General features: G+C 39.0%; 1 protein-coding gene and 1 pseudogene across 1 annotated transcript; both read right to left on the reverse strand.

Moving 5' to 3' along the window:
- Positions 1 to 6,266: 6,266 nt before the first annotated feature.
- LOC123600429 lies at positions 6,267 to 7,726 on the reverse strand (annotated as a pseudogene).
- Positions 7,727 to 19,693: 11,967 nt separating this feature from the next.
- LOC123602471 (olfactory receptor 51V1-like) lies at positions 19,694 to 20,632 on the reverse strand. The gene has a single exon (XM_045486955.1). It carries the CDS (start codon positions 20,630 to 20,632, stop codon positions 19,694 to 19,696), a length of 939 nt encoding a protein of 312 aa, XP_045342911.1.
- Positions 20,633 to 25,307: the final 4,675 nt, after the last annotated feature.

Consider the following 25,307-nt stretch of genomic DNA (forward strand, 5'->3'; position numbering starts at 1 on the left):
AATAAGTCATTGAGAGCCTTAAGAAGGTATTTTGCCCGTAATATCAAGGAGGAAATTCTCTCTTCCCATGTGCTTTATTTTGGAAACAGACCCAATTTTCTTATTCACCTAAAGAAACTTCTAAGCTGATCTGGAAATGAATATAAATAGTAATTCTTAGGCAAATAAAAACAAACAAAATATTAACAATTTTTTTGTTGTTATTTTACTTGACCCTGGTAGGTACAGAGATACAGAACACCAGCCCATGGAACAAAATGTGACTATTTGGCCAGACTACCTATGCTTCCCCAAATTCCGTGAGATCAAGAAAATTATGTGGTCCATCCCAGTTCATTATAAGATGGGAATCATTTACCTTGGATCAGGGACAAGTGGGGCCAGAAGACACAAGCACAAGCCAGTGTTCCAGGTCGCCACATCGACTGTCACTCCTAATACCTCCACTTCTCCCTCAAGTCACATCTGTTGTCCGATAATAGTTACTTATGACCAGCTAAAGGGGAAAGAAATAAGTCTAGACTGATTGAGTAAAATAGACTTCCTCTACACTACAGTAGCACTCAGGAGTGTCCTTGGCAGATAAAAGTGAAGGGAAACACACCTGAGATTTGGAGCTTCCAGCAAAGGCAAATGTGCCCAATAGTTACAGCTTCAGGAGGTGTACCCGATCATCCTTTGGTGTTTAAAAAGAAGTGACCTGCGGTAAGAATATATGTAGACTGCCAGAAAATTGTGAAAGACTAATTGGTCAGGAGGTTGGACAGAGAAGTAATGAAACACTGGACAAAAGCGTTCTGTAGAAGAGACATACAGCTGACCCAAAGCAGAGGACACCCGAGTAAAGGTGTTTGTGTTTACAGTTAATATCCACCAGAGAGCTTCAAGCATGGAAGGAGCTTGAAACAACCAGTTAGGCAGAATGGTGTGGCCAGAAGTCATCCTCTGTCATCGGTCACCCTCAGTGTTGGAACAAGTGTGAAACGTATGCAGTAGACATGAGGGTAGAGATGGAAGTTGTGCATGAATCCAACTGTGTGGGTCCCCACACACCAGGGCTACTGTCATCGTTGCTGCCGAATGTGCAGCCTTCCAGAAACAGCTGATGTGGACACCAACCAGCCACTCAGTGTCAGGTTAATTACAATGGACCTCTTTTGCCCTGAAAGAATCAGCAATTCATCATGATTGGAGTTGATTGTATTCAGTCAGTTTCTTTATGGAATTGCCTTCTCTGTTTTTAGGACCTCAGCAAACAAAAGTAACTGAAGGTTTACAAAGTAATTGATCCTTCCAGATATGATCTCATCCAACTTTGTCGGGTGGAGGTGCAGCTCTGGGCTAGTGGTCATGGCACCTGTTAGTCTTCTTACATATCACATGACCCAGAACCTGTAGGCCTACAAACAATGGAACAGGCTTGGAAGGTGCTGCTGAATTGCTAGTTTGGAGGTTATACCAGCGGAGATTGGGTGGCTTCCTCCAGGAGACGGCAAATGCCCTAAATCAGCGGATGGAGGTCTGCAGTGCCCCCATGCCCCCAGATCAGGTAGGATTTTTTTTGCTTTTGAACAAAACGTTCTTTTCTTGCCTCAAAATATCCTTTTCTTTGCTCCGAATATGTGGTCACATAAGAGGCAGAATCAGGCACTTGTGAAGTTACATTTTATTAATTTCAAAAATGGTTTCATTCTTAGCCATATCTTGATATGCTAAATGTACTAATGATCTCAAAAGTCATACTTTTAGGTTTAATTATTAAATCTACCTTGTAAAACTTCTAAATAACTATTTCTAAAGTTATTTTTATTGTTTTGGTTTCATCTATTTTTATCAGCATTTGTTCCTTCTCTAACTTTTAACATCTTGAAATCTGGTATTATATTTTTATTTCTTCTTTTAAAAAAAGTTTAGGTACTTAAGACCATAATTCTGACGGGGAAAAAATATATCTAATTGAAAGCCATATATATTCATATGTAAATTTCAGTTTCATGAAACACATTAATTGATCTTTGCTTTTCCAAATATATGAGGAAGCAGACTCCAAGTTCTGACCTGTCAACACAAAGCCCGATTCAGAGCTCAACCCATGAACTGGGAGATCATGACCTGAGCCAAAGTCAGATGCTTAACGGACTGAGCCACCCAGGCACCCCGGGAATTTTATTTTTTAATAGATATGTAGAAAAAAGAAAACATACCTGGTTTGGGCACTAATCTAAGAAAAATTTACTCATTAGTTTCAGCATGTTTCTGTGTAAAAATAATGAACTCTATAATGGAGAAACAGGTGTGATACTCATAACTCTTTGCTTAAGAACTAATAGTCCTTTGAGACATAATTTCCTTTTATCTAAATAGGGAATGATAAACCATATCCATTTGGGGCCATATTTAAGCAAGATAATGAATCTAAAACACTTAGCAAAGTGAGCTACTACATCTTAGGCACTTAGCACAATGCAACTTTGTGTTTTCTAACCCTCCCCTATATTCTAGCAAGCTGTGTTTCTTTGTCCTTGGGGCTTGGTAACCTCATAGCAGGCAGTTAAGTCAAGGCATGTGCTTCAGATTCTGTGTCTCCCCCACTCTCTGTTCTTCTATTGCTTGCACTCTGTCTCTCTCTTTCAAAAAAATAAATAAAAACTTAAAAATTTCAGAAAAAAAGGGGTGCCTGGGTGGCCTGTAGGCCAAGCATCAGACTTTGATTCAGGTCATGATCTTGCAGTTCGTGAGTTCAAGTCCTGCATCGGGCTCTGTGCTGACAGCTCAGGGCCTGGAGCCTGCCTCGGATTCTGTGTGTGTGTCTCTCTCTGGCCCTCTTCTGCTCACACTTTGTCTCTCTCTCTCTGTCTCTGTCTCTGTCAAAAATAAATAAACATAAAAAAAAAAAGAAGGCAGGGCGGTAGTGGACTTTGTAAAAGGGCAAATGATGACCCTACTATGGAAAGAGATCTTTGCCAGGGTATTTGGAAGAACCTCAGATAGAAGCTTGCCTTTGCGAACTATGCACAATTTGGCCTTGACCACAAACCATCTCAGAGGCTTTTATTTGTTGGTTGAGCTGATGATCCCAGTTACTGTGTTCATTCAGAGCAGAGCAAAAGGAAAAGGTTCCTTTGCTATTGACGCTTAATTCCAAGGTATTTTCCAAATTCAATTTAAAGTAAGATTAATAATGATTTTGCCCATTTTTTAAAAATATTGTTTAAGTTTATTTATTTATTGTTGAGGGAGATAGTGCAAGTGGGGGAGGGGCAGAGAGAGAGAGAGAAAGAGAGAGAATTCCAAGCCGGTCCTGCACTGTCAGTGTACAACCTGATGCAGGGCTCGAACCCTCAACTGTGAGATCATGACCTGAGCCAAAATCAGGAGTCCGATGCTTAACCTACTGAGACACCCAGGCGCCCCTGATTTTGCCCATTTTATTCACATTGCTCTATCCCAGTGTTTTTACTGTGTCTGGTAGTAAGAGGTGAATAAATATTGAATGAGAGTTATTAATTTGCATAATATAAAATGAATTAGTTTCTCCTTTCTTTGGAGATCTTGCAGTAAAGGTCATGTAGAACAATTTTACATCTGAAGAAAGACATAGCACAAGTTCAGTTTTAATGAAATTCAAGATGAGTTCTTACCATTGCTATTGGAGAATTAATAGAATTTGTTCAGTGGTAGGTATCTTTATTTACAATCAGATTGTTAATCTTTTAGGACATTGGCTTTTTGAATTATTGATTCTATAGCACAGTATATATAGACATACTTCCTCTTCCAGATTTTCTTCTTATATTTTATTGTTTGGCCTTTTGGATTAAAATTGAAAATAAATCTGCTATCTAATTTTTGTATATGGTGTGATGTTGGCATTAAGATACACTTAGGAGTATTTTTTCTCCATACAAATATCCAGTTTACTCAACAACATATGTTAAAAAAGAGAGCATTATTCTCTATTGCACTGTGTGGCACTTTGACATATCTAAACAGTTGTCCATTCTAGATTTCGTGTTTATCACATTGGCCATTTTCAGAAATTTTGCATCAATACCACTTTGACAAAATGGATACAGACTTTTGCGTGAAGCACAGTGAAGCCTAGTAGGAGTACAGAGGTTGGCTTTAGTCATTTGAGGACCTGGAGGTATATTACAGAGTAAGGGAATAACTATGTACAAAACAAATGTCCTCATACTGAAAACACAGAACACTTGCCTCAGTTAAAAATCTCCTAAGGACAGGACATAATTTATATTAGTGTGTCTGTTCTTCTTACTTGCTACAACTCATCAGGGGTCTTTATTGGCATCCTCTGTGCAACCTCTGTTTGAGAAGTTCAGAGAAGATAGGATTTACACCTAGGACTAAGTGTTTCTTTATGGGGAGTCATGGAACATTCTGGCTAACATGATTGTCTTCAATTTGCTTATATTACTGTTGTAAAGTTAATTGCATTTCAAAGGGATTTTTGGAGATATGATAATGTTCTACAACCCTTTGAACACTGACCAGAGTTATAGATTGACCTGGCAAAGTGGCTGGCTTAGAGGAAGAAATCAGATGAATAAATTTAGGGCAAGAACATTTCAGTTCTAGAAGGTTAAAGCATCCATCTCATGTTAGGTCCTACTGTGAGAGTACTAGGAAAAGAGATAACTTGATTAGGCAGTTAAAGCAAGTGATTATCTGGTTGCAGCAGTAATGACAGCTTTATTGTTCACGAGTCAGTACTGAGCAGTACTGTGCACCATGGTATGTAGATCTGCAGTTGGACAGCTGACTCCGCTGTTTAATTGGGAAAGATGGCTTGGGCACAGTTTCCCTCACCTGTTACTACTCACATCTAAGGACCCAAATTCAGAGAAAGGATTATTACAGGTAGAATGAAAGTAAATTTGAGCTGAGACTTACCCTCTCCACTTATGGACCATAAAAAGGTACTAGACATGGGACGCCTGGGCGGCTCAGTCGGTTAAGCTTCCGACTTCAGCTCAAATCGTGATCTCACAGTTTGTGAGTTTGAGCCCCGCGTCAGGCTCTGTGCTGACAACTCAGAGCCTGGAACCTGCTTCAGATTCTGTGTCTCCTTCTCTCTCTGCCCCTCCCCCACTTGTGCTCTGTCTCTCTCTGTCTCTCAAAAATAAATAAATGTAAAAAAAATTTAAATGTTACTGGACATATCTGAGATAATGCGAGTGATAATGCCATTGGGGTGAATGATGATTACTGGCCAAACCAAGCCACGTCACCTGGCTAACATTGGGAAGATGTACCTGCAAGTCCATATACCAAAAGGCCAACAGGTTTTGGATTTATTAATACTAGATTAGTGTGAGGTTCCCTGGCAGGAGATGGGACAAATATTAAAGCTAAATGTCAGATCACAATGCTAGTCGGGGGTGTAGGAAATGAAACTGAGCACTTAGTGCTGCAGTGACTTAGAAACAGCTCAACGGCAGAGCTGTGGGTTGTCTCTCACTCCACTAGAGCTCCAGCTCACGGAGAATCACCTAGGAACTTCTGTATATCTGTCTGAGGGCTGCAGTTTTGGTAGAACAGCCAGACTCCTTGGCCAGATGCAACAATGATGGTGCCATTTTGACCTGGGTGGTGTTCTAGAGGCAACAAGGGTAATGCCATAGTCATCACTGTGCAGTTTGATAGCAGCTTTTATAGCGGTGACTGTTACACCAGGATATCTATCCTAGAGCCTAACCAGCATTCTCTGCTTTTATCTGGTAAGGGATATTGGAAATGGCGGCCTACAAAGCTCCCCAAAATGAGAGACACTGACTTGGCATGTTTAAAGTTAAAGCTGGGAAGTTATGAATGACGGTTTCTTACTTTGTTACTGGAAGATGACTGAGCTTTAGGGAAAAATGTCAGTAACTGTGACATGCAGCGAAAGCAGGAGTTGAAGAGAAACCTCAAGCTTAAAATGCAAATATCCCAAAAGATGTAAGTTCAAAAATCAGTAAGCTTTCGTATCAAGAAGTAAAAGAATGGCAAGTTAAGTAAATAAAAGGAAGGATGTGATAAAGTTAAAACTAGAGTTAAAATGAATGAATAGAGCTAATATCAGTCTTCACCTAAAGATATTTTATTTCATTCTAGCTACGGTTTACGAAATTAAATGTCTTTAAGTGTGCACGTATTGAAGTGAAGCTCCCAACAATGACCACAGAGTTCAACCTGTCTCCATGTTTATGACGCAGAAGCATTTTCTCCATTAACTATTTATCCACTGTTAACCATTTAATAGTTTACTGCTGGGATTGATGATTCAGAAAAAAAATCTCTGCCACACACTTACGAATTACCTTATTTTTTATACCATAGACAACAGGGTTGAGTGTAGGTGGTACAAGGAGGTACATGGTAGACAGGAGAATGTGGGTAGGGGGAGCTATATGTTCAAAATGGTGGCTAAAGAAGGAGAAGGAGGCAAGAATATAAAACTCAAGGAAAATAAAAATATGAGTTTTACATGTATTAAATACTTTGAGCCATGCCTTCTATTGATGCAGATGAAAAATGGCTTGGAAAATAAGGGTATAGGAATTGAGGGAAAAATCATGTAAAACCCCAGAATTGTAAAACCAGAAAGAGACCACATGTTTTATTGACTCAGATGTCCTCTGCAGTTATCTTGACCATGACTATGTTCTCACAGTAAGAGTGGGCAGTTACAGTGGGAAGGAAAAGACGTAGTCTTTTGATTAAAATTTGTAAAATGCCGATGAGCACTATTGCCCGAATTGCCACAGCCAGCAACATAGTGACCAGGACGATAGGTGTGAGGATGGATGTGTGCCTTAGCAGATCACAGATGGCAATATAGCTGTCAAAGGCTATGGCCAACAGGATGCCAGATCTCATGCCCTGCTAGGCATGGATGGGAAAACACACACACACACACACACACACACACACACACACACACACATGCACACACACACACCTGGGCTAAGCAAGTGTCAAAAGCCTTGGAGCACTAGCCAGACTAGAAGATGGCCACCATCTCGGGAACAATGGTTACACAGAGCCCTACATATGTGGTTTCCCAGGCCTGCCAAGAAAATGTCCATGGGCTGACACAGTCTGTGTTTTTCCAGGATGATGATCAGTAAAATGATGTTTTTCAGAAGAGCCACCAGGCAGAATGCAAAGAAGGAAACCCCAACCCGAAATTGCACATACTGTAGTCCAATGATACCAATCAGCATCAGTATTGTGGGTTTCAGATATGGCAGATGCCATGGAAGTTGTGATCTTTCTCTTCACCAGTAATTCTCATACCTAGAGAAAGAGAATGGGAATGGGAATGGGAAAGGACACAGACCTATCATTCAGAGACATCGAGCATTGAAGAAATAAGTTCAGTGCTTTGGATGACAGTTTGGCCAGATTATTTAGAGGTTTTATGCTATATGGCAAGACAGAAGAAGCAAACAGTCCTACAGAACTTCTGTTAGAGTCACATGTGAACAGCAGAAAGTATCAGGATTTCTGATGTATTCTTTGTGGAAATAGAAACCATGAGTTTGAGAACACTGATATTTGCATTTCCCATGATCTCTAGGCTGGGCTGTTTGAAACACCATCAGTAGGCTTTCCTTCTCTATTTACTTTTAGATGCCTGAGATTTTTTTCTCTTAGCTTCTGTCATTTCTTACAACTCACATTCATAACTATTAGCAATATCCTCCACACATTCCGTCATCTCTCCCACCACATACAGACATCAAAGACATTTTTTTTTCATAGTATTTATTGCCTTAATCCATATCTTGTGTCTATTTTGACTACATTATTCTCATTAATATTGTAGCAGGATCACAAGCAAAGAGAGCTTAGTGCCCCCTATTAATTATTTTTCATTAATGTAAGAATTACTGCACTAAAAGTTCCTTTGATACCTCCACACGTGTGCTTTAAGTGACCATGAAACAGCTCTTTGTATGACTGTTTTCAAGAGACTGCCTCAGAGAGAAAGAGAGACTTCCCCTGCTATATGTAAAAGGCTCTATTTTCCAGGGTGTATGGATGTGACCAGTTCAAAGGAAATCTCTTTGTGGGACTGATTTCAATCAGTGTTTTGACATGGAGACTGGACTAAAATGTGACCTAGTTTAAAAATAAAAGAATGATTAATGAAACACACACTATTAGGAAATAAAAATGAATTTCTTAAATGTGAAATTTGGTTCCTATTGAAGAGAGCTCAGATCAATGTTGTAAAAAGTATAAACCCAGGGAGATGTAAGATTAGCTCATTATATTCAAAGGTGCTTCAGGATTCAAATAACAGTTAATTATCATAGTATGGTGTATAGAATCTTAATACAGAGTCACAGTATAGTGTAAAGTTATTAAGAAGAAAGTAGTATCCCCATTGTGGAAACCAGAAGGAGGTGCAACTTTACCAAGTGCTCTGCCAACACGTAACTGTGGGACGAAAACATGCTCATCCAGCAGTGTGGTATCTCTAAACTGGATAGGCTCTGCTTTTGACTACATACTATCTTATTTTGAGTTGTTACTGTTTTTAAAACATTTCTCTGCATTCTTCTTCTGATTTCCTAAGCCCCTCTGTAAAACACATCCTCCATATTCCACCCTTCCTTCTCCACTCAGCAAATCTCCTTTACACCTAAGTGAACTTAACCCATTCAGAGAATGAACCATCCTTGGCTGCCTTTGAAAACAGACCACCTTCTTCAAATTTCCTCTAAGGGCCACACGTGACCTCCTGTCAAACAATGATTTGTTCAATATTTTTATATGAACACTGAGTGAATGTAAGACAGCTATATGCTCTCCTACCAATCCCCATTGGAGACCCAATGCTGCAGACTCAGGGGTATATAACTTGCTTCCTGGGACCAGGAGTAGTATTGGTTGAGGGTGAAGGGCTCTCGTAAGCTATGTACTCACCCACATGGAGCAACAGAAATGGGGTTCTTCCGGGTCCTCAAGATGCCCAAAGGGAATCTACACTTGCAGCAATACAATAGCTGTTTCATGGTCACCTAAAGCACATGTGTGGAGGTATCGTAGGAACTTTTAGTGCAGCAATTCTTACATTAATGAAAAATAATCGATAGGGGGACACTAAGATCTCTTTGCTTGTGATCCTGCCACAATAGTAATGAGCAGAATTTAGTCAAAATAGACATAAGATATGGATTAAGGCAATAAATATTATGAAAAAAAATTCCTTTGATGTCTGTATCTGTGTGTGGTGGGAGAGATGATGGAATGTGTGGAGGATGTTGCTAATAGTTATGAATGTGAGTTGTAAGAAATGAGAGACGCTAAGAGAAAAATCTCAAAATCTTAATAAATTAGTAGGTCGTAAATAATCATTCAATAACAGGCTGATATTGTAAAGGCAAAAATAAATATACTTAGCTGCACCCACTTGATGATAATGTCTTTATCAGATTATTTATCTAGTAATCAGCAAGCAGTTAAAATCAAGGGTTTCAAATTCTGAGAGATGATCATGAGCTCCCCCTGCCCGCCCCCCCCCACCCCATGCCACACACACACACATTTACCTTTTATAGAATCTTGCCAAAGTACTTTACATACCACCCACAGTTTACCCATCTGTAAATTAAGTACAGAACCCTTAGTATCAACCTATGAAGGTGATGTCCTAACCAGTTTATGGATTTCCGACAGTTAAAAAATTTCACATGATTTTGAAAAAATCTTGTAGCAATTATTATTTATAGAATTTGTTTTAATATGGATAAATGAAGCAATCCCACTGCACCTGAATTAAATTAAATACAATTCTTATGAGAAACAACAAAGACATGAATTTGATGACTCTTAGCTCTCAGAATAACCTAAATGCTATCATAAAAGGGATTGGCTTATTCTTAGTTACTGAGTAGAAGAGAAAGAAAAGGTTTTTAATAGATCATCTCCAACAAAGGCAAGAGGTCAGAAAGGAGGTCAGGGTATCCTTTGCCCCATCACAGAAAGGACTAAGATGCTGTGTAAATGGATCAGAGATACTGAAGCTTTTTGTGGCTTAAAATTTTCCTATATTTCTCTTTCCTTCTATATCATTCAAACACTCACATCTCCATTGACATAGGTGGTTGGTCGACTCATCCTTTTATATTTTTAGTAAACTTGAGAACCTTAGAGTTAAAAGGCATCCAGGTGACGAGAATACAGAATCATGAAAAATACTTTGCATGTATCATAAATTATTCAAAGGCCACACATATAAGAATATGGGATGAAACTATCTGCAAAATTATTTCAAATCTAAATTATATTAGATATACATCAATCTTCCTCACTCCCAATCCTTTTAGTGATGAAAAATTCTAAACACAGAGAATGGAAATAACATGGCAACGGACAGAAAAATGAATGACTAAAGCAGGATTTTAAAATGTTAGTCTTATCTGTTCTGTCCTAAAATGGACACCCACTACAAGCCCCTTGTTCACTCCCAGTTCCCAAACTGTAGGGGCAGAACCTTACCTGGATAGAGCTGAGGATGATTTGTGTTGTGCATCGGCTAGTTGCATCTTTGTTTCCAGCAAACTTTCCAGCAGAGGTAGATATTAAAGGAAAGGATGCTAGGCCTTCCTGAGTGCCTGAGCTGATCCCAGAGCATCATTACCTTTCTGATTCCCCTAGAGTGTCATTATCCTTCTTCCCACTCTTCCTTCACAGGAGTGAGTTGATCTGGCTCCACAACATATGGTCAGAGATTTCTCTGACTTCTAAAAGGAAGAAGTCAGCCTGGAGTAAGAATTGGGAGCTCTCTGATCTTGAATTAAGTTCAGAGAAAGTTGAGCATAAGCTCGCGAGGAGTTAGGTCACTAGAATGTGAGAAATAGAGATTTCATAAAATGTAGCGACAAAGCGTAACTATGTTTTCTATCCTCTAATCTGGCAGGGCATGTAGATGAAGTAGCATGGTAGATACTCTTGTGCTGATAAATGTTGTAGTAATCTTGCTCCACCTGCTTCTCCTTTATGTGCTACTGCAATTCTACTGCTATCCTCTTACTCCTATTTCTTCTTCACCTCCTCCTCTTCCTGCTGATCCTCCTACAGAGAATGTTACTCTTGTTGCCTTATATTTCATAGTAATTTTCAAGTGGACTTTAAGTACTTTGGTTTTCAAGGAAAACATTCTCCAAGCTTTCCCTAGTCATTAAGATATTTAATGAATCATTATTCTCTTCTCTTCTCTTCTCTTCTCTTCTCTTCTCTTCTCTTCTCTTCTCAAAAGAGTGGGCACTAACTTCAATGACACAATTTTTACTGTGTCACAGTAAAACCCCAAGATGAAAAGTTTTATAGGTTATTGTTAGCAATAAGTTATTCCTCTCAGAAAGTTGAGGATGTTTCAAATGTCAGCTGCTCTGATCCGGAGTTTTAGTTCAGTCACTTGACATAGAAAATTATTAATTAACTGATTGCAATATGAATGTGACAAACTGCCTGTCTGTGGCTTTCCTGCAGCTTACTGGCTTTTAGATCCTAGTGCCCCAAATGCAGGGATTTCCACGTAGGTCACTTTATTCTGAGTGAGGCTCAACTGTCTGACACTCCATTAGTATTAATATTACTCTAACATTATGTTATAAATATTAACTGCATTCTGCAATTCTTTATTATGATGAAAAACTGAATTATTTTCTCTCACATCTGCTTGGTTTTTACCACGTAGACAATGAGGTTCATCATGATGGGAACAAGGGGATACCTGTTGGGCATGGTGACACAGATGTGTGAGGGAAGCCTCCAGCCAACCTGGTACAGAATATCGACAGTATCATGGTTGTGAAACAGAGGACCACAGAAAAAGGTTGGGGAATACAAGTGTTAAGGCACTTGCACAGAAATCAGAAGACACAATCCTTGGCACAGGTTTCAGGATCAGTATGTAATAAATAAGAATAAGGGAAGAATTGATTCCCAAGTGGAGAATATCACCAATAGTTCAAATATGTCATTGATTCTGGTGTTAGAGCAAGGGAGCTTCATGATATTGGGATGCAGGGAATTAGAACAAAACATACATTAGACTGACAGAAGCATAAGCTTCTTAATAGTATAGGAAGGGATATCTCTACTGTATACAGTTCATGTTTGCCCAGTAATGGTCAAACTGACTCTGACCATTAAACTGTTGGTAAAGATGGATAGATGAATAGTGCATTGGATGCATAATGACCACAGAGTGGTCGAGAGCCATTTCCAGAATGACAACATACTGAAAAAAAAAGTGTGAATGAAGAACATTTGGGTGAAGAAAGCAAGGAAGAAACAAGAAAAGCCAAGATAAACAATTTAACCTTACACATAAGAGAACTAGAAAGAAAAAAAAAAAAGAACAAAGTGCAAGATGAGCAGAAGGATGGAAATAATAAAGACCAGAGCAGAATAAATGATATAGAGACTTAAAAGAAACAGAAAAATTCAAACTAAGAAATAGCTCTTTGAAAAGATAAATAAAATTGATAAATTCTTAAGCAGACCTATCAAGAAAAAAAGAGAAAGGACCCAAATGAAATCATAAGTGAGAGAGGAGAAAGAACAACTGACATCACAGAAATACAAAGGATTATAAGAGAACGTAATGAAAAACTATATGCCAAAAAATTGGACAACGTATAAGAAATGGATAAATTCCTAGAAGCATGCAGTCTTCCAAAACTGAACCAGGTAGAAATAGAAAATCTGAACAGATTACAAGTAATGAAATTGAATCAGTAATGAAAATAACTACTAACAAGTAAAAGTCCAGGACCAGATGGATTCACAAGTGAATTCTACCAAACACTTAAAGAAGAGCTAATACCTATTCTGCTCAAATTGTTCTAAAAACTAGAAGAAAGAAAGCTTCCAAATACATTCTATGAGGCCAGCATTACTCTGATACCAAAACCAAAGACGTAACAAAAAACTATAGGCCAATATCCCTGATGAATATAGATTAAAAAATCTTCAACAAAATGTTAGCAAGACACATACAATACATTGAAAACATCATTCATTATGATCAATTGGGATTTATTCAGGATGGTTCAATATTTACAAATTAATCAGTGTAATACACTACCTCAACAAAAGGAAGGATAAAAATTATATGATCATCTCAATAAATGCCAAAAAAGCATTTGACAACATTCAACATACATTCATGATAAAAATTAACAAAATTATATACTTTAATATAATAAAGACCACATATGAAAAACATACAGTTAACATCATACTCAATGGTGAAAAATTGAGAGCTCTTTCTCCAACATCAGGAACAAGAGAAGGATGTCCACTCATTGTTCTGGAAGTCCTAGCCACATCAATTAGACAGTAAAAAGAAATAAAGTGTATCCATATTGGCAAGAAGAATTTCAGCTGTCACTGTTTACAGATGACATGATACTATACATAGAAAATCCTACAGACTCCACCAAAAAACTGCTAGAGGTGAATTCAGTAAATTGCAGGATACAAAATTAATACCCCCAAATTAGTAGTATTTATACTAATAATAAAATAATATACTAATAACAAAGTAGCACAGTGAGAAATTAAGAAAACAACATTATTTATAATAGTACCAAAAGAATAAAATCCTAGGAATAAACTGAACCAAAGAGGTGAGAGGCTTGTACTCTGAAAATTATAAAACACTGGTGAAAGGAATTGACTACACAAAGAAATGGAAAGATATCCCATGCTCATGGATTGGCAGAACTCATTTTTTTAAATGTCCATATTACCCAAAGAAATATACAGATTCAGTTCAATCCCAATCAAAATACCAACAGTATTTTTCATAGAACTAGGACAGATGATCCTAAAATTGGTATGAAACCACAAAACACCCCAAAAGTCAAAGCAATCTTGAGAAAGAAAAGCAAGCTGGAGGTATCACAATTCCAGATTTCAAGATACACTATAAAACTGTAGTAATAAAAGTGTATGATACTGGCATACAATAGGCACATAGATCAATGGAACAGGACTTGATCTTTTTTCTAAGGAAAACATGCAGATTGGCCAAGAAATGCATGGAAAGATGCTCAGCATCACCAATCCTCAAGAAAATGCAAATTAAAACTATTCCCTTATACCTGTTAGAAAAGCTAAAATCAAAAGGACAAGAAACAATAAGTGTTGGCAAGGATGTGGGGAAAAAGAAGCCCTCATACACTATTGGTGGGATTGTAAATTGGAAAACAGTACAATTGCTTCTCGGCCTTTTGGCTAAGGTTAAGTGTAGAAAACTGTACATAGGTTCCTAAAAAAAAAAAAAAAAATTAAAAACAAAACCATGTAGTCCAATAATTCTCCTATTAGGTATTTACCCAAAGAAAACAAAAACACTGATTTTAAAAGATAAAATCCACCCCTATATTTATTACAGTAGTATTTACCTTAGCCAAGATATGGAAGCAACCTAGCATCCATTGATAGACAAGTGGATAAGGAAGGGGTAGAATGTATACACAACAGAATGTTACTCAGCCTTAAAAAAAAAAAAAAAAAAAGGATGAGATTGTGCCATTTGAGACAACATGAATGGACCTAGAGGGTATTATGCTAAGTGAAATAAGTCAGACTGAGGAAGACAAGTACCATGTGATTTCACTCAGATATGGGATCTAAAAATACAACCCAAATGAATAAACAAACCAAAAGCAGAATCAGACCCATACATATAGAAAACAAAGTGATGGCTGACAGAGGGGAAAGGGGTAGGGGATGGACAAAATAGGTGAAGGGGAGGGGGAGATACAGGATTCCAGTTATGGAATGAGTAAGTTAGGGGAATAAAAGGCACAGGATAAGGAGTATGGTAGATGATATTGTAATAGCATTGTTTGGTGACAGATGGTGGCTACACTTGTGGTGAGCACAGCAGAATGGATAAACTTGTTGACTTGCTGTGTTGTAGAAGTGAAACTAATGTAACACTGTTAACTATAAAACTTTAAAAAATGTGCACCTAGCACCTTGAGGGAAAAATATTGGTTAAATTTTCATTGTGAAAGTGACATTGGTACTGTGTAATGCTCTAGTAATGCTCTAGTAATGCTCTAGTAATACCCCATGGAAGTATTGAGTATAAGTCCTCAAACCCTCAACTGTCTGGAGAAGTGGTTTCCTTCTTAAAATAGATGTATCTTATTCTGAGTGTGGGAATCTGACTGTGTAATTAGGAGAAATCTCCTTCATTGACTGATAATTCAGCCTGAGCTGGGTCTCAATTGATAAAAGAGCAGCCTCAGGGTTCTCCCTGAGAGGAAGTTAGTGGCTGAAGGCAATGTTCCTCTTTTGGAGAGAACACATCTCTTGAGAAGTGGAAATACTTTCCCAGCAAAGAAACTGCTGCTCCAAATTTTCCATTACTGATTCAGTATTCAATTCCAGTTTCTGTGTCAGGTGCTGCTGTGGAAAAGACTGTCAGTGTCATGAGTATTCTGCAGACTGCTTAATACAGCAGGTTATGCATGAAGGCAGTATTAAATAAGTTTGAACTTAAAAAGTAAAGAAAGAAAGAGAAAGGAAGGAAGGAAGGAAGGAGGGAGGGAATGAGGGAAGGAAGGAAGGAAGATCACGTAAGCATCCATCCAGAGGCCCTCAGCATTGAGGAGATGGTGAAGGGAGACAGAGCCAGATTAGAGGCAGCTAGTATGTCCAGGAAGAGGTACATAGGAACATTTGCCTGCTGGATACCATCATGATGATCACTTTGTCTACCATTGAACAGAAGGGTACGGTGATCCAAATGTGCACAGCCTCCAGTACAAGCCTGCCTGTTATCAAAAAGGTGGAAAATATGGAGTTTGTACTCCTGAGAGGAAACATGACTTCACAGGGCTACCTGACTTGCTTGGAATGAAATGCAGTGTCTGGAGCACAGACTAATATTTCATCTAATATAGGTTTTTATAATTTAGAAGTAAATATCTGGGTCTTAAATGACTGCTAGTCTCGTTGATGCTTTTCCCTTCAACTCACCCTGATTGTATGGATAATGTAAATAAATCATTTCCTAAGATTATACCTTCTTTAAATCTACACTAAAGGAACATGTGTTTATTTTGATTGTTTTCCCCAAAATAACATGGCTCCCATTATTTTTAAAACTCCATTTTATTAACTTTATTTTAAAATTGGTGTTTTAGGGGTGCCTGGGTGGCTCAGATGGTTAAGTGTCCAACTTTGGCTCAGGTCGTGATCTCACTGTTGGTGGGTTCGAGCCCTGCATCAGGCTCTGTGCTGACAGATCAGAGCCCGGAGTCTTCTTCGGATTCTGTGTCTCCCTCTCTCACAGCCCCGCCTCTGCTTGCGTTCTGTCTCTCTCTCAAAATAAATAAACACTTTAAAAAATTAAAATTGGTCTTTTAAATATTTTAAAAGACTTTTTGAATAGTTTTAGATTAGAGAAAAATTGAGACTATAATTCCCATATATTCTTCACACACAGTGAAATTTGCTACATTAATGAACCACTATGAAAATATTAACTAAAAATTAAAATTACTCCTGGGGCACCTGGATGGCTCAGTCAGTTAAGTGTCCGACTTCGGCTCAGGTCATGATCTTATGGTTCGTGGGTTCGAGCCCCACGTCAGGCTCTGTGCTGACAGCTCAGAGCCTGGAGCCTGTTTCGGGTTCTGTGTCTCCCTCTCTCTCTGCCCCTCCCCTGCTCATACTCTGTCTCTCTCTCTCTTTTTCTCTCTCTCAAAAATAAATAAACATTAAAAAATAAAAAAGCACTAAAACATTAAAAAAATACTATGTCTTTACTTTTTACCTAATGTACTTCTTCTCTTCTAGGGTCTCATCCAGGGTAATGCATTGTGTTTCCTTGCCATGTCTCCTTAGTCTCTTGGCTGTTTCTCACACTTACCTTATTTTTGTGGACTTGAGTAGTCACGAAGATTAGTGGTTAGGGATATTGTGAAATAGCTCTCAGTTGGAACTTGTCTGATTTTGTCCTCATGATGAGAGTGGGGTTGTGGATTTTTTGGAGGAAGATTACAGATAAAAGAGATCACTTTTATCACATTGTATGAGGGACTTACATTGTCATCATGTTTTCTGACTGGTGATGTTAACCTTGATCACCGCACTCATGTCAGTTTTGAAGGTTTCTCTGTTGCCACCTTCATACACTGTTCATGGCAAATGTTTCTTTGTTCTTCTAAATTTAAAGAATATTTCTCAGTACTCAGTGTAAGACACTGTCACACAATTTTGACACACTTGTTTCCCTCTTTAAAACACTTTTCCAGGGGTGCCTGGGAGGCTCAGTCTGTTGAACGTCCAACTGTTGATTTCGACTTGGGTCATGACCTCATAGTTCATGAAATCCAGCCCCAGGTCAGGCTCTGCATTGACAGCACGGAGCCTACTTGGGATTCTCTTTCTCCCTCTCTTTCTGCTCCTCTCTTTCTCTCCCTCTCAAAATAAATAAGTAAACATTAAAAGTGGGGAGGAGCCTGGGTGGCTCAGTTAAGCATCTGACTCTTGATTTCAGCTCAGGTCATGATCTCAGGGTCCAGGAGTTCGAGCGCCACATAGGGTTCTGCTCTGACAACGTGGAACCTGCTTGGGATTCTCTATCTCCCTCTCAAAAACAAATAAATAAACTTACCAAAAAACAAAACACTTTTCCATTTGGATTCATTGACATCATACTTCCTTAATCCTTTTATTGCTTCCTTTTCAGGCTATTTTTGGGGATTCAACTGCACCCTGTTTTAATGTTCAGGGTTTTTATTTAGCATACTTATATTATTTCCTTTACTTACTCAAGTTGTCTGCTCTCATAATCTCAAATACCATGTTTATGACCTTGATTTGCAAATTCAGTATCCAGCTCTACTCCTCTCATCTGATACCTGATACCTATATCAAACCCCAGGCTGGATATCTCTCCTTAAATGTACCTTGGGTGGATCACATACGTAAAAAAGAATATTTCTAACACAAATGCCATTCACCCACACCTTCCTTATAACAGGACATTGCTATAGGATCTCTGTAGTTTCTCATTCCAAAAACCTCAACGTGATTGCCACTTCCATTTCTCTTATCCCTGACAACCACCAACCTTATGACCCCACCCATTAAACACATTTTATATACACTCACTTCTTGCAACTCCTGGAACTGACCCTTGCTCAGTCACTACTCTGTCCTTTTATTGAGACTCTTTTATCTTGTCTTCTGCTGTCAAGTCTTGGCCTTCTCATTATTCGGTACAGGACTGATGTTCTTAACATAAATGATTGATGATTTCACCATTCTAATTGCAATACATTTGTAGTCACATGTTGCCCTAAGGATTAAAACTAAATTACAATCTCATCTTTTCTAACCTCGTATCTGTCTGCTATTCAGTTTTTACAGCTGAATCTCTTAGTCATTTATTCACCTGTTTTTCGTACAGTCCAGTGTATTCACAATTTTGTTTTTCTCTTTGTTTTGCCTGAAAATTCTTTTTCTTATATTCCTCAGGTTATGTATCATCAATCTTCAAGCCTCAATTACATATTACTTCCTCAAGGGAGTCATTACTCAAGTCCTTGTATTAGATTACCATCCCCTGTCAGGCTGCCTGTGCACTCTTCATTTCTGAATAGCATTTCTCAGGATGTTAATGTCAAACTTTGCTTAATAATTTTTGTCTGTGTCACCTGTTACACTGAAGGCAAAGTACTCATTTTGCTCCCCAATGTTTTCCTGTACCTGAGCAGTGTCGTGTCTAGCACTGTGTATGTGACATTTGGGAGTACTTACTAAACTCAGTATTTTCAATGGATATTTATCAAAGTTCCAGAGATATCTCAAATGCAGTGTGTTCAACATAGCTTCCACCATCTTATCACATAAATAATATTCTTTCTTTGTCACCATCTCATTGAACAACACACCATTGACTTTACTTCACAAACCAGAAACTTGAGCATCAACTATGAAACCACTCTGGTCACCAAGCCATAAACAATTATTAGGTATGCTCATAGATCCTAAATATTCTCATACCCCTTATCATATTTCAGTTCTCACAGGCACCATCAGTTCTTAGTTGTGCTTTTGCTATAGTTTCTAAACTGTTCTCTTACAGATTTATAAAGAATTTAAAATGCCATGAAGAAATGCTAATGATAGAATGGTACAAAACAATGTAAAATGAAAAGTTTATATGCACTAAGGTCATGTCTTCATGGCATGGACAGACTCTAAGAAATAAACATTTGGAATAGAGGGATTATATATCTTTTAATTCCAAAATTCTTTAATGGGCTTGCAGTAAGTCACTAATGGGGAAAAAATAATAAAAGTGGGGGAAGGCTCAGCATCATAGTTTTAGATGTTCCTCAGGTCACCTCTAGGAATGAAGAAAGTCCAATTTCATTGTGTCCTGTATTTTGATATAATGACCAATTGACAGAATAAACAATAGTCATGATTCCAAAATTTTAGGTAGACACATGTCTAAATGGGTGGACATGTGTCTAATGCATTAGAAAGCCTCTTGAGTTCTTTAATAATCAGGTATCATAAAAGACCATGAAGTTATGACATTATTATTCAACTGGTAAGTTGTTGCACACATGGGAAGTAGCATTACTCTTCTGATCTTAAAACATTCTTGCTGATCAACCCAAGGGTTTTACTACATTTTCAGGGAACACCACTTCTTCATCCTGCTTCGGATCTGCTGGGTCTTTACACTGTAGATGATTGGATTCATCAGGGGTGGAAAGAGAATATAGATATTGCCCATGAGGACATGGACCGAAGGGGAGAGATGCTTTCCAAAGCGGTGCACCATGGTGAGGCCAATGATGGGGATGTAAAAGACCAGGACAGCACAGATGTGGGACACACAGGTCTGCAAGGACTTGAGCCTCTCCTCGCGGGATGCAATTGCCAGCACTGTGTGCAAGATGAAAACGTAGGAGATGAGAATAAGCACAGCGTCTAACAACAAGGTACAGATCACCAGAGCCAGGGCATAGAGGCTGTTGAAGCGGATGTCAGAGCAGGCGAGCCGGAGCAGGTCCTGGTGCAGGCAGAAAGAGTGGGACAGGATGTGAGGGCGGCAGTAATGGAAGAGCTTCAGGCGAATGATGACAGGGAGAATGGACAAAGCTGCCCTCATCAAAATGGCCACCATGAAATGAATGACTCTACTGTTAGTCAGGAGGGATGTGTATCTCAGAGGATTGCAGATTGCAGTGAAACGATCAAAGGCCATGGCAAGAAGGACCCCAGACTCTATGGAGGACAGACCATGGATAAAGTAAGTTTGGGCAATGCAAGCATCTCGACTAACTTCTTGGTTGAGCCCCCACAGGACCCCCAGCACCGTGTGCACTGTGGACAGCCCCATGCACAGGTCAGTGAGGGCCAGCATGGCCAGGAAGTAGAACATGGGCTGGTGCAGGCTGGGCTCTGTCCGGATCACATGCAGCACCATGCAGTTTCCCAGGAAAACCATGGCATAGATGGAGGAGAAGGGAATGGAAAACCAGGGATAGTAGTGGTCCAGGCCAGGGAACCCCGTGAGAATGAATATTGAGGTATTGATAATGGAAGCAGAAGCAGGCATGATATTTGAAGGTAATGTTCAAGATGAGATCAATATTTACTGACAGTTTTGTCAAAGTGTCTGCTGTGTGGGAGCAGTTGAGTCTAACACAGGTCCTCACACTGTAGCACAGGTCAAGCTAACGTAGACGCCAGGGAAGCCCCCTCTCCAGGAGGAGCTACAGCACAGGACGGTCTCACAGGGAAGCTCCTTGGTATCAGGTCTCAGGTTATGGGAGCAAATCAATGTCCTGACCGTTGTGGGCAAATCAGATCATGCCCTTCATTTGCTTTTAGTCCCTCTGAGCCGCTTGCAGGACACACAGCAGGTGACAGTGGCAAAGCCATTGAGAGCATAGGGCTGCTCCTGTTCCGCTGTCCCCAGGAAGCCTCTGTACGCTGTCCTGTGGCCAGTGCTTGTGACACAAGGAGTCAGAAGGCTCCGGTTTATGAGGAAGGAATGAGAGGATTGTGTGGGCCGGGTGGACCCAGGCTCCTGGGAGGCACTCTTCCCTCTTGGTGGCTGATGCAAGTGGAAGATTCCACCTGGTCACTGCAGGCTAGTGGCTCCCTGGGATTGAGAGGACTGGGTAAATGGCAGAATTTTCCAGATCTTTGTCAGGGAGAGAGATTCACTGGGTCGACTGAAAATTCAATACCTACTCTGAAGGAGATGGAACGAGGTAAACAGGGAGAAAGGGTGTATCAGTATACCAAATAATTTTGAGTCTCCATATCTATCTGAATCAATAAAAATGTTTATATAAGGCTTATTTATTTCTTCCCCAAATTTCACCTTTATTTTTCACTGAATCCTTAGTAAACATTTCTCCATTTTCTGAGCCCCTCAGAAAGGGTAACAATTGTGAAATATACCCAGAGGACTCTGTATAACATAGACCAATGATTTTGAGGAAAAAGACTGCCTCAACCTTATCCCAATTGAGGGAAAGGAATACTCTTTGGTCCAGCTGCCTCAGAATTCCTGTCTCATCTAAGGACAACAGGGACCACCATTCAAAGATTGTGCATCCTCAGCCAGAGAGGGAAAAAAAAGGAGCCTGGTGGTGGTAGAGGGGGAGGAAGACCACTGTGGAAATCCTTGTGGAGGTCACTCCTCTGAGAAACAGACCCAGTAAAATCTCAGAAGCACTAAGACGTAGTTAGAAGATTGTTGTATGCTTGCCTTCTCCATCTAAGGTCCCTTATCAGCAACCCAACAGTGGTCCAATAAAATAACAATTGATCACAGCTAAAAGATCTGTAAAATACAGATTTTCTCTAAGGAGGAATACATTGGAAAAATTAACGTCACAAGGGGTATGAAGAATGGGGACAACAGCTTCTCTATAGCTACAATAAACACAGCTCAGCTTCTAGCTGCTACAAACCTTCAGTTTGTAAAACACACATTACCTGCAAAGTACAATCAAGAGAAGTACAATAAAAAGAGGTATGCCTGTATATTGGTCTATATTATCCTTTTCTTGTAATGTCTTTGTCTGGCTTTGGTAGGAGGGTAATGCCGTTTCATAGAATGAGTAATAAAGTGTGCCCTCCTCTTCAGCGTTTGAAGAGTTTGAAAGCATTGGGCAGTATAATTTTTAAGAGTATCAAATTCAGTTTCAAACTGACCTCATTACAAATCCCAGTTGTGCCACTTTCTAACAATGTGATCAATTACTAAATATCTCTAAGCTTCAGTTTTCACCTAAGAATAAAAAGTATTAGATTTTCATCATTTGAAAAATATAAGAAATATTTATAAATTACTTAGTATATTTTTGCCATTTATTTAATTGCTCAATAATTGATTAGTTGTTAGAATTTTGTCATGCAATTCATGTAACAGGCAATTCAGAAACGTACCACTCATTATTTAATTTATCACCTCAACAATTTGTTCCTAATTTTTTATATTCCAAGCACAGGGAATGGAGCAATGGCCATGTTCTTAATATGTCTTCTCTAACCCTTCTGTTCCATCTAATTAAAATTAAAAAATATATATTTATGTTGAATGTTTTCTCTGTCCATTTAAGCACAATTTGGGTCATTAGTCAACTAAATATGCTTAATTAAGTTTTAAAATAATTGCTTTTTAAATAATTTTTAAAAAAATTTCCAACAAGCAAATATGTCTTCAGTCACCTTACATACTTGCTTTTCTGAGTTTAGTTATTATCCTCAGCTTTCTAATATTTTATGCCTAAGAATGCTTCATGGCTCTTACCATATGAAATTTCACACTTGTCCTGTGCCCATATGAAAGTGGAGGAAAGGAGAAGTATAAAAGTTTTGCAAAGCAACTATTATTTTTATTGGGAAGATAGCCAGTTTGTCTCAGACTGAAGAGAGATAAGTATTATCCTCTTGTCTGGTACTTCTGTAGAGCTCCTTTCTGCTCTCATTCTCTATCTGCTTTCTTATAAAGGGTGGCTTATGGCACACCTTCCTGAAGGAAAACTCAAAAAGTCTCAGCAATTTCCTCACTTGGTGAGTTTAGGTAGCTTTTATCAGTGTGCCTTGGACTCCTTTTGGTACTTTTTTAATGTATTCAGAGACAAAGAGAATATATGCTAATTCTTAATCTACCTGGAGGGAATTACCTGAAAACTTTTTGCAATATACCTTTGAGGGAAATCTAAATATCTGCACCATATAGGTCTACTGTTGTTGTTATAGAGATTTGGGAAGGGAATTTTTATTTCCATACACTCTGACTTCAATTACAGAATGACTATTATTACATTGTGTTTTCTTATATCTGTCTATCATCTATCTATCTATCTATCTATCTATCTATCTATCTATCTATCAAACAGATCCTTCTGTTCCTCACATGAATCTCACTTCTCTGCCTCCCATTTTCAGTTTCAATAATGACTAATCACCCCAGATCAGAGTCCGTGACATGGAAGTGTGCTTTGCTATTGGGTGATTTCCAGTTATAATCAACTATTTGAGCCATGAATATTGTTCCAATGGTCTCCCCATTGTCCAGCTATTTGACTGTAGAAAATTAGTTTCTGAGACTTTTTCTGCATGGCTAAGCAGACACTTAGCTATTGGACCAACAATGAGGCCCTTAAGACAGCAAGGGACCATTCTATGGACAGGATTCTGTAATTCAGGGTAGTGTGCTGATAGGAACATATACCCACATTAGCATGACTGCTACTACTTTTGCATTTGAAGTAGTTGAACTGAGCTTACCTTATTTAAACTGTTATGAGCCTTGTGAAGGAACAATCTCTTCACTCCCTTATCCTTCTTGGAGTCCATTAAAAGCAGATACTTTCTCATTGACTTAATCTTGATTTCTTCAGTGTTTATTCTCTGGCCACTGCTTATTCTTCCTTCCCTCGAAATCCTTGGGCAATAAAGTCCTTGTGATTGTTTTAGCTATCACCTACATACTAATTATTAACACATCCGTATTTGAAGTTCTGACCCTTTCCTGAGCTCTAGTTCAGAGCTATATATTAAGCTATTTTCTGTACATAATTGTTTAATTACCTGCAGAAAACTCACACTAAACAATGCAGAATAGAACTCTTCATCTTTTTTTTTAATTTATTCACTCTGTGTGTGAGGGGGAGTGCGTTATTTACTTTGTGGGGAGGGGGTGAGACAGAATACATGGGAGGGGCAGAGAGAGAGGGAGGGAGAGAATCTCAAGTAGGCTCCACTCAATACAGAGCAATGCGGGGCTAGAACTCACAAACCATGAGATCATGACCTGAATCAAAATCGAGTCCGACGCTTAACTGACTGAGCCACCCAGGTGCCCCTGAACTCTTCATCTTCTCGTCCATCTTTATTTATAGTGCCAGTAAAATATGCTGTCATCTCTGGTGAGGAAGCATAAGGCAAGCTGACACCCTGCAATCCACTCCCCACCCCCAGGTGGGATAAGTGTGATATTCCTCAGGCACTCCTGGCTGCCCAAGAACAAAGGAAATGACAAAAACAAATGGTTAAACTGATAAAGTCTCCATCAGTTTACAAATATTTTAGTAAATTACAAGAAAAAGGCGATCTTATCAATAGCCTAATCTCCGGAATCTCCCTACTGCTAGAGAGAAAAACAACCTTAGCTTGACAATAGCTAGGCCTCCAGTAATCTGTGAGTCTTCTTTAATGGAAATCCCTTTAAGAAACATCCTCTTGGGGCACCTGGTGGCTCAGTCAACGAGGTGTCCCACTTCACATCAGGTCATGATCTCATGGCTGGGCTTGAGAGTTAGAGCCCTGCCTTGGACTCTGTGCTGACAGCTCAGAGCCTGGAGCCTGCTTCAGATTCTGTTATCCCTCTCTCTACCCCTCCTCCACTCACGCACTGTCTCTCTCTCTGTCTGTGTCTCTCTTTCAAATATAAATAAACATTAAAAAAGAAAAGAAACATCCTCTTGACTTCATCTCCTCCAACTCCAGGGTATATAAACAGTCACTCTTCACAACCCCAGTGCAGCTCTTTCTGCCCAAAATTATAATTTTGTTGTTTTGTATTTTGTGTTGTAACATCCATCCACTTACTACTTCCATCCCCCACTGTGTCTCTAAGTTTCCCTCTTAATCTATTGTCAGTGCAAAAGCTAAAAGGGAAGGTTTTACAAAGTATGCACAAAGAAGTAGCCACAGCATTCAGTACACAGGCTATAGCAATGAAATTCACATGTTTTATTTTCAAAGCA

The sequence above is a fragment of the Leopardus geoffroyi genome, chromosome D1, assembly GCF_018350155.1.
Source record: "Leopardus geoffroyi isolate Oge1 chromosome D1, O.geoffroyi_Oge1_pat1.0, whole genome shotgun sequence".
Classification (NCBI taxonomy): Eukaryota; Metazoa; Chordata; class Mammalia; order Carnivora; family Felidae; genus Leopardus; species Leopardus geoffroyi.

Bases quoted from the DNA above. Each gene is read 5' to 3' on its own strand.
- LOC123602471 (XM_045486955.1), bottom strand. From the start codon at position 20,632: ATGCCTGCTTCTGCTTCCATTATCAATACCTCAATATTCATTCTCACG.